Genomic DNA, 13,711 nt, shown 5'->3' on the forward strand with positions numbered 1-13,711 from the left:
TGACAAAAGGGGAAAATTGTTGTTTTCTGGTAAGTAGCACTTATCATTGGCAAGCTCTTTTATCTTGAAGTATATACTTTTTAGCTCTTTACATTAAATGGCTTCATGTCTTGTCTGGAGTGATTTCCATATTCCATAAAAAAATAGTGACTTTTTTTAAAATTATAGACTGAAACTTATCTGATATCTCAAGGCAATTTTGTTCAAAATAATTTGTCCTCAAAATAAACTTTCATAGTTTTATTGCGTGCCTCACGATTTGTCATGATTCCAAAATTGCTGTAAACTTGATTAAGTTCACTTGTAAATAATTAAATTGTAAATATTCAGATTCACCATCAAAACGAAAAAAGCACCTGGGAAATGTGAATAGTTTTTCACACAAAATATTGCCAATCTTCCTTGGTTAACCATTTTCCTTAAATGCATGCATGATTATCACTTATAAAATTCTTTCCGTTTCAGAGATGCTTTTAGATTCAATAACCAGCCATAACACCTTGTGAGTTTTTTTGAAGCATTTCCAGACGTTTGCAGCTTAGAAGTTAGCAGGTCTGCAAAAAAGTTGGCGATTCATTTTTAAAGAATAGAGCATCGATTTAATCCGAATAATAATTCATATATTTTAACAGTTAAGGTTCAGTTGTATGGAGTCTCTCACTTGTAGTGTAAACAAGCTACTAACATTACTGATAGTATTTGTGGTGTTTCTGCATTTACCGACTCACAGTTTCCACAAAGTTGGCTCAGGCTTGCTCGGCAGCTGATGGAAATAACTGAAAAAGGTCGGCCGAGCGTTCCTCAATTTTTAATAAACATGTGTCCGTTTTCAGTTAATACGAATCTATGAAGGCTATTTTTTTTTTTAATAAATTAGAAATAATAAAAAAAAAAAAAATTAAATCGTTCAGATTAGGGTTAGGATAAAGGTTTAGGGGTAGGGTTGGGTTTGACACATGTCTGTAATTTGATTTATGGTATTTCCATGTTTTTCCTGTTTATCATTATAATGTTCTTGTAGCAGTTTAACGTTTCACGGTCGGCTGCTTCCCCGTCAGCGATTGAGCACATCCAAGAAACTTTGTGGAAACTGCCGGTCGATAAATGCAGAAGTACTGATATTTTTAAGGATTTTAATTATTACACTTCATCATTTACCTCTGTATTTTTCCAGTGCAGTAAAGTTCACACTGGATTACTCCCTCCAACATGTATGGTTAAGAGCTTGGGCAGGATGAAGCCATCTTGATACCTTAATGTATTGATAGCTTATCTAAATACCTTTGTTTCAGCTGTCCTCGCAGCCTTTACCAGGTACCTCCATCTTGAAACTTGTTTTAGCAACAATTTTGTCATTTGTGCATGTCCATAGACTATTTGGTTTGAGATTAACATGACATCATAATAGTGGCGAATATCGACATTTCTAATATGTTCAAGTATGTCTACTTACTATACAGATAACCAAGATTATGCTTTAACAAGTTTTATTTGAAAAAAGTAAAAATCCTTGATAAAAATTATATCTGAAAGACATTTACAAAGAAAATATATGGATATTTTTTTAAAATTAACAATGAAATAAAACAAAAAAAAACATAGGAATTTGTTTGTTAAAATAAATTTTATTTTAATCTGAGCTTGAAAAATTAAAATTTCCTTCTCAAAGCAAAATATTTCTTCATTGTTGCGTCATGGCAAAGTCTGCTTTAATATCGAAAAAAAAACAAAACATTTTACTTTACCAAAGAAACTTGAATTTCAAAAGCTTAGATAAAATAAATTTTATTTATTTTAAACATGTTGTTATGGTGTGTGTGTGTGTGTGTGTGTATATATATATATATATATATATATATATATATATATATGATGATTGATGATGATGATTGCAACGTCTTATCAGACGAGTGCCACTCCCTCAGACACTTAAAGTCCATGAGCCCAAAAATGACTTCCATCGCCACAAGACCATTTTTATAGACAATCCCTGAGGGAGTATCTATACACAGATGATGTTACAGAGTCTTAGCTTTGTACGACAGCTAAGTGTCTCTCTCAGTTCTAAATGTTGAGATCCAGCAACAAGCAAGAGCAAGATAGCCAGCAACAAGTTAAACTGCAGACCAGCTTAATGCGGGTGCTGGTCTCCCGCTTTATGGTTTTTTTAAATCAGAGATTTGCTTCTCCTAGAAAGGTTGCCTTCACCATGGCTTACGGGCTTGATTTCCGCAGATTTAACTGACATAAGTCCAGTTCAAACAGACAGAAGTATATAGAAGCTAGAAATAATTGCAAGAGAGTAATAGCGACAGCTAAGACAGATTACACTGAAACCATCAGAAAACGCATCGAAGCAGAGAAATTAGGAACTCGTGATTTTTGGAAAATCTTCAACAGTGTAGTAAATAATGGGCAGTCAACGATTCCCCCACTATCAAACTATCATGAGGTTGCTTGCATGGCAACACCCAAGGCTAATCTGCTTGCCAGTCGGTTTGCCTCAAACTCCACACTGGACTCGGCACACCACTCCCTCCCCGACTTTCCTTTGCAGACAGACGCTACACTAGACGATTTGATAATCACCCCTTCTCAGGTGCATGGTATCATAAAAAACCTAGATACCTCAAAACCATGTGGACCAGATCTCATCCGACTGCGCTATTAAAAAAATGCTCTGCTGAGGTTGCTCCAGTTCTCTCCAAACTTTACAATAAATACCTTAATGAATCTTGCTTTCCTGACTGCTAGAAAATCGCTTCTGTGGTACCAGTCTTCAAGAATTCTGGTGAAAGAACTGACCCACTAAATTATCGCCATATTAGCCTCCTTCCGCTTTTCACCAAAATATTTGAGTCCTTAGTTAATCAAGCCCTAGTCCAACACCTACAGCTAAACTCCTGACCGACAAACAATATGGATTCAGACAAGCTCGTTCAACAACAGATATTTTAACTGTAATCTCTGAACATATATACCGTTCACTGGACAAAACAGGGGAGGGTAGAGCAGTAGCCCTTGATATATCTAAGGCTTTTGACAGGGTATGGCATGATGGTCTTCTAAGGAAAATTAAATCATATGGTATCACTGGAAGAATACATAATGTAATTAAATCCTTCTTAAGTAAGAGAAAAATCCAAGTTGTCTTCGACGGTTGTACATCTAAACAATATGATATAAATACGGGAGTACCTCAGGGGTCTATCCTTGGACCTTTATTATTCCTGATATTCATAAATGACCTTTCTGATAAAATTGTTTCAGAGATGGGTATATTTGCCGATGACACCACTCTCTATAACAGGCATGAGGGGAAAACAAATGAACACATATCTAAGGAAATGGCAGAAACACAAGAGAATGACCTCCAATCTGTAGTGGAATGGGAACAAAAATGGAGGATCACATTCAGTGCTGCCAAGACTAAGCTTGTCTCCTTCAATAACTACAAGAAACCTTCTCTACCACCAACAGCCAAGAACACATTGCCTGAAAGAACTTCTTTTAAACTCCTTGGCCTAACGTTTACAGGAAACATGAACTGGAATATATACATTGATAGTGTTGTGGTGGCAACCACTTATTTGCATATGCGAATAACATAACACTATAAATGGCAAGCCTAGGTTGGCCTTGGTGTGTCTTACTCAAATGCCACCGGAAGTGACGCCGAAGAGCGTACATGTCCTCCCACCAAGACTCTCTGACTCGACACCGTCATTTGTACATATTGTAAATATACCTTTTCTTTAATACACTTATTATTGCGTTATCTTGTTGTTTGCGTCTTCATTGTATTTCCTTACTAATTATTGTTCAACCTCGCAACCACAACAGTTGGCGACGAGATATGAAGCGTCAAATATAACAGTTTGACGAAGAACTATTTAAAAAAAAAAAAAAAGTACAACGCAAAGGTTGACCATTTTTTTTAAGGAATGCAAAGTGTTGACGAGCAAACGGATTTTACGCTAAAGAGAAGTTTCAACTCAAGTGAAAAAAAAAAAACTCTAACGTGGCAAAAGCGACAATTTACGCCGTTTTCTGGGAATCCGACTTGCAAACGAATGTAAAAGTGAATTTTTGTTTTGTCGCTACACGACAAATCTTACTAAAGGACCAACTTGCAAACGAAAAGCGAACTTTGTTCTGTCGCAAAAACGACAGGTCAGACCCGTATTACGAAAAGCAAGGAAGTAACCTACGAAAAAAGTTCACCAGTGGATTCTAATTACTGTTCTCCGTAAACAAAACAACAACTAAAGGACTTTTTAATTAATGTTTTGGTTGACGTCGGTACTAAAAGGAAATACTACAACTAAAACTAAAATTCAAGGAAAGGATTTTTTTTCTTGAAGTTGTCACTGAATAACGGATAATACAGTAAAACGTCACGGAAAAAAAGGTAATCTCAATTTAAGAGGTATTTTGATTACTAAAATACTAGAGAAAAAAAAACTCAAGGAACTAAATGTACTGCATACATTTATTCAATGGTGACTCGATTAAAAAAAAAAAAAACCCCAAACTTTTATTTTGTGGAAAGAGTAACTTATTAGTAAGTGCCTAAAAACGGAAAGTCAATTCCATTTCGTGATTCCAGATAAACCTGTTTTATTTTTTTTTTTGCAGCGTGACTCGCAAAAAGAATATATTATTGCAAGCAGCGATATTATTATTGAAAACAGGAGCTTACAGCAATTTGCTTTTTTGTTGTAACCCAAACCGGTGTATATTGTATATGGTACAATATTTTTTTTAACTGCACACAAAAAAAAAAAACATGGAAGACTTATCAAAAATGTTCATGCAATTTTTACAAGCACAGGCTGAGCGGGATGAACGCAGACAAGCTACACAAAACGAGTTTTTGCAAACACAAATACAGGCACAGGCTGACCGCGAGGAAAAGAGAGAGGAAAGATTATTGAAATGGCAGCAGGAACAAGAATAAAAGCAGAAAATGGCACAATTAAAGCAGAAAAAACTGCAATTGGAACAGGAAGAAAGGCATAAGAAACTACAATTGGAATATGAAGAAAGACAAGATGAACGTTTTGCTAAAACACTGGAACTACTAAAGAGTAATCGAGAAAATGTCGATAGTGTTAATTTCTCCCATACAACTATTTTTAATAGCATGGAAACATTTCATTATGTGCCTGAGGAAGAGAAGAATTTTGAAGCATACTACACAAGATACGAGGATGTTTTTCAACTGGACTGTAAAAATTGGCCAAATAGTCAGAAAGTGAGCCTCTTACTCAGAAAATTGGGTACATCAGAACACAGCAAATTCGTAGATTACATATTACCTAAAAAAAACTGCGGAATTAGAGTTCATGGAAGCTGTAAAATTACTAAAAGAATTATTTAATCCAAATATATCTCTTTTTCATAAAAGATGGCTGTGCATGAATCTAAGAAAGATGGACAACCAAGATTATTTGACATACGCATCAGTTGTCAATAAAAACTGCGATAATTTTAAGCTTGCAGAACTAACGGTAGAAGATTTTAAATGTCTAATCTTCGCTCAAGGGTTAGTTTCCACGAAAAATGCAGAAATACGCAGACGTGTGTTGTCTAAGCTGGAATCTGAGCAAGATTTAACCCTTCAGAAACTAGCAGAGGACTGTGAAAGGGCCATTACACTAAAAAAGGATTAAAAAAATATAGAAGAATCCGGAGTGGCATATGTAAGAAAAGTTAGAAAACCATACGCACCAACCAAGAACTTTACAAAGAAAAGCAATGGAACGGGATATTCCAAAGATAATAACCATAAATATAGTACAGAATATAACAAGCCTCTTCCTAGATATAACTGTAAGAGATGTGCAGAAAAGCATTGGGAATCAGATTGTCCTTATAAGAAAAAAAAATGCTACATTTGTAAGAAGGTGAGACACAAAAGCGATTGCTGCAGATATAAAGATTACACCAGAAAGAGAGTACAGCAAACAAAATCAAATACAAAATTAGACAAAGATCGGCGAAAATACGTAAAAGTGGAAATATTTAAAACATCAATAAAGTTACAACTCGACTCTGGCTCCGATGTTTCTATAATAAACCTGAATACGTGGAAAAAGTTGGGAAAACCGGCCATGATGAAAACTAGTAAAGCAGCCCGGACGGTAACTGGTGGTGGTATAAAATTTGAAGGAGAAGTTGTCCTCCCGATAAAATTGAAAGGGATTTCGAAGAAATTAAAAATATTCGTACTAAAAAATAGTGAAAATCTGTTTGGAATAGATTTAATTGAAAAATTCGGACTATGGGATAAGCCAATCAATACATTCTGTAAAAAATTAGAATGTTCTTCTCCAACAACAGTAAATATAAAAGACGATTTAAAAGAATTATTTCCTGAGGCATTCACGACTAACTTAGGTCGCTGCAATAAATTCAAGGCCTCGTTTGAACTTAAAGAAAACGCCAGCCCAATTTTTAGAAAAAAGCGAAATGTTCCGTTCGCTGGGTTGGAAAAGATTGATAAAGAATTAAATAGATTGGAACAGACGAGAATTCTATCAAAAATAGAACACAACGAGTGGGCAGCCCCCACCGTATACGTAAAGAAAAAGAATGACGAAGTTAGAGTGTGCGCAGACTTTTCGACCGGGGTCAACTCCCTATTAAAAGATCACCATTACCCCCTACCAAGCCCAGAGGAAATATTCACGAAGTTGAATGGGGGTAATATTTTCTCCAAGATAGACTTGAGCGACGCGTATTTGCAAATACCGGTCGAGGAGAATTGCTCAAAAATACTATGCATCAATACGCATAAGGGATTATACAAATACAACCGATTGCCTTTTGGCATCAAAGTAGCGCCTGCCATCTTTCAGCAAGCGACGGACACCATGCTAAGTGGTAATGAGTGCGCATGTGCATACCTGGACGACATTGTTGTCAGGAGCAAATCCCTAGAAGAACATAAGGAACATTTGAAACAAGTATTTACTCGAATACAAGAATTCGGCTTTAAAGTAAAAGAAAGTAAATGTGACTTTTGTATGAGCGAGATTAAGTATCTTGGACACATAATAAACAAACATGGACGACGTCCAGACCCAGACAGATCTGCGGCAATAAAAAATATGCCAGCACCCAATAATGTAACAACCTTGCAGAGTTTCTTAGGACTCGCAAATTATTACCAATGTTTTATTGAAGGAATGCATAACTTGCGAGCCCCCTTAAATAATCTGCTTAAAAAGGATACACCGTGGAACTGGACGCAAGAATGTCAAACCGCTTTTGACAAAATAAAGAGCGCACTAACATCCGAATTATTCTTAACACACTTTGACACAAACTGAAAAATAGTCGTCGCTAGTGATGCTAGCTCCTACGGCTTAGGAGCATGCATTCAACATATTATGCCGGATGGGTCTAGAAAACCAATAGCGCATGCTTCGAAAACGCTGATACCAGCCAAAAGGGCATATTCACAAATCGAAAAAGAAGCGTTGAGCATAATCTTTGCCGTGACTAAATTTCACCGATATTTATATGGTAGACAATTCATACTTGAAACCGACCATAAACCGTTAGTCACGATCTATGGATCAAAAAAAGGATTGCCGGTATACACCGCAAATAGATTGCTGCGCTGGGGTACAATACTACTTAATTACGATTTCCAGCTACAACATCTAGCATCAAAAATGATTTGCCATGCGGATGGACTGTCAAGACTGATACCACAGAAACACAATCTGGAAGAATCAGTCATTGCAGCAATTCGGACAAATGTTGAAGTAAAACATATGGTAGCAAACATCATTAAGGAACTACCCGTAACTTTGTCGGACATTAAAAGGGAAGCCGAGAAAGACGAATATATAAAGGACATAAAAGAGAAAATTATAACGGACACAAAGGTGCAGGAAGTTTTCTCCATATGTGACAATGTGTTACTGTACAGCGAGAGAGTGGTAATACCCAAAACATTGCAGAATAGGATGTTAAGAGATTTCCACACAGGACATCCGGGGATAAATCGAATGAAGTCGTTAATGAGAAGCTACGTGTACTGGCGTAACATGGACACTGACATAGCGACAACAATTGATAAATGTAAAGGATGCCAGTTAACGGCAAAATCTCCACCTATAGTACACAAACCTTGGCCGAAAACCGACCAACCATGGTCGAGAATCCACATGGACTTCGCTGGTCCAGTAGGTGAAAACTATTATTTAATTGTAGTGGATAGTTTCACAAAATGGCCGGAGGTAATGCGTTGCAGGAATCCAACAACGAACAACTCAATAGGGTTCCTACACGAGTTGTTTGCAAGATTCGGTGTACCAGACACACTGGTCACTGACACCGGAACGCAGTTCACATCCGCAGAGTTTAAGGAATTTTGCGACACGTTCCGAGTGAAGCACATCACGACTCCGCCGTATCATCCAAGGTCGAACGGCCTCGCGGAAAGGTTCGTGGACACGCTAAAACGAGCGTTAAAGAAATCCATTGGAACACCAACAGAAAAAGCTTTGCAACAATTCTTGCAAGTATATAGGATTACACCACATCCTAGTACACCATCAAACATATCACCAGCTGATCTAATGTTTGCCAGAAAGGTAAAATCAGCGTTTGACAAACTATTGCCAAGGCAGGCAATTATCCGAAACACTACACACACGAGAAGAAAGAAATATAACTCGGGAGATCGAGTATATTTTAAGTGCTACAGAAATAACACATCTTACTGGGAATGTGGAGTAGTGGATAAACGCATTGGTGATTGTACATACATGATTAAAGGTCCACAGAATATACATAAAAGGCACCTAAATCAGATAAAAAAACGTCATATCCAAGATGATGATGATACGACAAGTCGAAGAGGAGGACACCATAGATATCATATACGAATCTTTTAATTTGGAACCACCTCAAAATGCACCTGAACCCCGAAGATCAGGTAGGAAAAGAAAAGTGAATGAACCATTAATGGTAAACCCAAAAACAAAAAGATATTGAAATCTGTGTGACTTCAAATCTTGGGAGGGGAGTGTTGTGGTGGCAACCACTTATTTGCATATGCGAATAACATAACACTATAAATGGCAAGCCTAGGTTGGCCTTGGTGTGTCTTACTCAAATGCCACCGGAAGTGACGCCGAAGAGCGTACATGTCCTCCCACCAAGACTCTCTGACTCGACACCGTCATTTGTACATATTGTAAATATACCTTTTCTTTAATACACTTATTATTGCGTTATCTTGTTGTTTGCGTCTTCATTGTATTTCCTTACTAATTATTGTTCAACCTTGCAACCACAACAGATAGCATTGCCAAGGCTGCTACAAAGAAGGTGTGTTCTCTCTACCATGCCAGAAAATTACTTACGCCTGAAAGTATCCTGTACCTCTATAAGGCCACCATTCGCCCATGTATGGAGTACTGTTGTCACATCTGGGCTGGTGCATCTGCTGCTTGTCTATCACTCCTGGAAAGGGTTCAAAAGAGAGTCGCAAACCTGATAGGTCCTGAACTGTCATCTAGGCTTCAGCCTCTGTCCCATCCACGAAATGTTGCATTCCTCTGCCTGTTCTACAAATACTTTAATGGTGAATGCTCTGACAAACTGCAAGCATTTGTAACCTCCTCGATGTGACAAACCCGACAAGCAACTAAGTCTCACCCCTTTACAGTAGAGATCCCTAGGTGTAAAAAGCCTTTTACTCCAATAGTTTCTTCTCCAGAACTGCAAGTCTTTGGAACCCCTTCCGGGATTCTGCTTTTCCAACTGTACTGATATGCAGAAGTTCAAACTTCTTTCTACTCATCTCCCTTCATAATGCCCCCTGCAAATTATGTCCCCGATAGTAGCCCCCAGCGTCAAAGTGGCACTGTGCCTTGTTTGGGGTAAAAATTGAATTAAAAACAAAAAAAAAAACAAAAAAAAAAACATTACATCAAAGGGTGGCAAATCAGAAAAAAAATTAAACGACGACTAATATGTTAGACCATCTTCGAAAAGTTCATCCAAAAAGAAGCAAAAGTTGCAGATAAGAAAAAGAAACACAAGGAATATTCCGGGACAGACATTCCAGGAACAGGTGGCAGCAATTATGAGCCTACAGCGAAACACCAAACTATTATATAATCAGTATTAACACAAAAGAAAGTTTGGGATTTTAATGATCACAGGTCACAAGATATCTGATAAGAGAAATGATTGCTATTTATATTCAACTATATTCTGCAGCATCTGACATTGGATTTCTTAGGGTTATTGCAAATCTTTCTCCAAATTACAGTATTCCACTGAAAAAATAATTTCAGATATAATTGCAAAAGTAAAAACAAAAATTCAATCATCTCTTGATGAAAGTAGCAGCATTTATTTAACTACAGACATTTGAACAGCGATGACAGAAAATGCTCTCTTTCTGAGTTTGACAGGTCATTGGCTTTCAAATGACTTTGAACAGTGCAGAGCTCTGCTTAGAGTTGTTCTATTCCCTAGCACACACACAGGTGCAAGAATAAGTGAAAAATTGTACAATGTTCTGGAAGAGTATAAAATCTTCAAAGTTTTTTTTTAGTGTTGTGGGAACAAATATGGTTGCTGGTATCAGAGAATGTGGTTTAGAATCAAAGCTATCTGATAAGTCTCTTGGAAGTGATGAAATGATTTAAATTTAATAGGAAAGAGAAAAGTAATTAATCAGTCGATTAATAAGCAAATTGGCTGATTACCAATTAATCGGCAAAGTGGCCAATTAGGCCAATTACCGATTATCTGTCGATTAATCAGTACACCTCTACCTAGTACCAAAAACATGGAGCACCATCAATTCATGGGAGTAGCCTGACGAATCCTTATGAGGATGAAACGCAGAAAATATTATGTAGCTTAATTGCCATATATATTTACCAAACTTACTAATAACTGAATAGTTATTCAGGGAGATTATATATATATATATATATATATATATATATATATATATATATATATATATATATATATATATATATATATACTTGAATAACTATTTTCCTTTATATCTTTTCAAAGAAATGCATCAAAATAATTTGAAAAAGAAAACAGAAATGTGGAAATGACATCCAAGATTTCTAAATTAGAATCAAACATATACAAGCAAGCATTTGTTAGCTATTAACTATAGATAGATAGAAGCAACCACTTTGAATTGCAATATTTGAAACAGACTAACAACGTAACTTCTCTATAGGTTGAATATTTGAGAATATGCACAGGCCTTTCACAAGGACTGCTTTAAAACTATCACGGTTGCCTGTTCTTCTCCGTGTTTTAGATATCATTTGCAACACAGTTGTGTTAATTGTATTATTCATAACTGTGAACGAAATATCAATTTAAATAAAGTGTTCTATTTTGGCAGCTATTTGCAAAATGTACATTTGAAAATGCTTTTTCATTTTTCACCAAGAAGTTCTTTTTATATATCTTTTTATATTTATTAAATTTATGCTAACCAGTGATGCATTTTATTTTTGTTATTAATATTTATCGTCTGATAAAAAAAAAGGATATCTTTGAAAATCTATGGATTAAAGATTTTTCATTATGATTAATTCCTTGTTTGAATTTGATGGACCAATAAATATTATAATTTATTCAATCTTATTTTCATCATCTATTTTCCTTATTTCTATAAATAAATAGATAGTAAAAAAGCATGACGAATGACTACAAAAAAAGCTCTATGCATTTAGTATAAAATTTGGCCTAAAGACGCTGCTTCTCTATAGGAGTTACAGCAGCAACATGCATGCACATATGTAACCAATAATGTTTGTATTAATAAACATACTCTCTATCTTTCTCTCTCTCTCTCTCTCATATATATATATATATATATATATATATATATATATATATATATATATATATATATATATATCATATGACAAAGCACACTTTGTACATCCATCCACAGCCATCTTCATCACTGACTAAAGTGCGTTTTTTGAGAATGGTGTGGACTATGTAAGAAAATAAATCCTAAAGCACAAAAGGTACCTCATTTTAATGGTACCACTCCCATCTTTGTACTTCAAGTTTTGGAGTTTAAAAAAATAGCCGCCTTTAATTTTGGAACTACCCTCATATATTTTTGTAGAAATATATTTTCTTTTGATATATACGAATTTTTATTTAAGAAGCTTAATGTAATTATTGAACAATAAAGTGAATAAATGACAAAAGCTATATTCCAAGATTCATGATGTTTACCATCTTATTATTTATTTCTTTAATTCAGTTGACATTTACAATTCTTGACAGTATCTGTTTCGTAGCGCAAAATCAATCATTTAATTATTATATCAATCAATGAATCTATTATGCCCTTAACTCAGTAGAAATAGCAACAATCAATCTGTCAAAAGGAAATAAATAAATATATATATTAGAACCCCAGGATACGGCATTAAAAATTAGTAACAAAATAGAATACAGTATATAATGCACATGTATATAATCAAATAACATTATAAATTACACTGTAGTGCTGGGCAAATACTGTAACCAGAATCTGGAAAAACATTGTATTCCACATAGTAACCTGGAAAAAAAGTATCCTAGGGCCACTGTATTCCGGGGTTCTATTTTATATATATATATATATATATATATATATATATATATATATATGCATACACACACAAACACTACAAAGTATCTAAAATAAATTTGACATTTTTGGAAAGGAAAGAAAAAAAATCATATATCCCTATATATATATATATATATATATATAAATGAACTCATTTTTCGACCTTAATAGGATTAAAAATCAAGACATCTCATGCGAATGTTATATACACAAACTGCAGCACAATATCTGAGGTGTGTTATAGGCATATTACCTCTCCACTTACTCGATAATCATAGATTCTTATATTTTTTCTGCTGAGAGTTAACTGCCACAATCGGTTAAAAATCAATGGAAGTAGTAAAATCTTTTCTCTCTAATTAATTCCTCCTTCCCCCGTCACCACTTACACCATTTCCGGGATCGTTCACAAGAGACGGTTACGAAGGAACACCGGTTTGGGTTTTCTTTACTTCATAGTTGCTTAAAAAAACTGGAATGGAATTTAACCATGCCTTTCCGTTCTATGCTTTCTACTGGGTGAAATGCACCATGGACTTAACCGAATCGAAGGCTTATTTATGCAATTTTTTTTCACTTTATTTCGTTTTGTAGTTGCTTAAAAAACTGAAATGGAATTTTAACGTTCCTTTTCATTCTATGTTTTCTACTGGGTGGAATGCACTATGGACTTAACCGAATCAAAGGGTTATTTATGCCATTTTTTGGGAGGTGCTTGTCCCTGTGTTCTTTTTTTTTGTTTTTCCGAACACGTCTACCATTGTTTTTTTCCTCTTATTTTTGCTTTTTGTTTTTCCGATTTCTTTTTTAAAGAAGTTTTACGTTTGTTCGCTGTTTTTTTTTTTGGCATTTTGGTTTTGCCAATTTTTTTTAAGAAGTTTAGCATCGTTTTTCTTTAAATATTTAAACAGGGTTATTACTTAGCTTATTCTTTACTTTACCCCCCCCCCTTATACACACACCTACAAACACCTGGACAACGCTGGGTACCCCCGCTAGTTGGCTAATAAGTGATGTATTCTCAATGTTCAAAATGCAACTTTTAAAGAATTTTGTGCATAT

The 13,711-nt window shown here is 35.3% G+C and overlaps 1 protein-coding gene across 14 annotated transcripts in view; it reads right to left on the bottom strand.

The window, feature by feature from the left end:
• Nucleotides 1-13,711, bottom strand: part of LOC145303656 (MAP kinase-activating death domain protein-like) — a 602,561-nt gene that overhangs the window by 448,649 nt on the left and 140,201 nt on the right. Inside the window, exon 1 of one of the 14 annotated variants that reach the window (XM_080145240.1) lies at nucleotides 1,159-1,292. The exons of the other annotated variants lie outside the window; for them this stretch is intronic. Within the exon in view, the coding sequence (XP_080001366.1) occupies nucleotides 1,159-1,211 (53 nt within the window). The 5' untranslated portion in view covers nucleotides 1,212-1,292. Of the gene's footprint in view, nucleotides 1-1,158; nucleotides 1,293-13,711 lie in introns of those variants that run through there. 14 annotated transcript variants of the gene reach the window in all.

Source organism: Euprymna scolopes, chromosome 19, assembly GCF_053919585.1.
Source record: "Euprymna scolopes isolate OS-2025 chromosome 19, ASM5391958v1, whole genome shotgun sequence".
Classification (NCBI taxonomy): Eukaryota; Metazoa; Mollusca; class Cephalopoda; order Sepiida; family Sepiolidae; genus Euprymna; species Euprymna scolopes.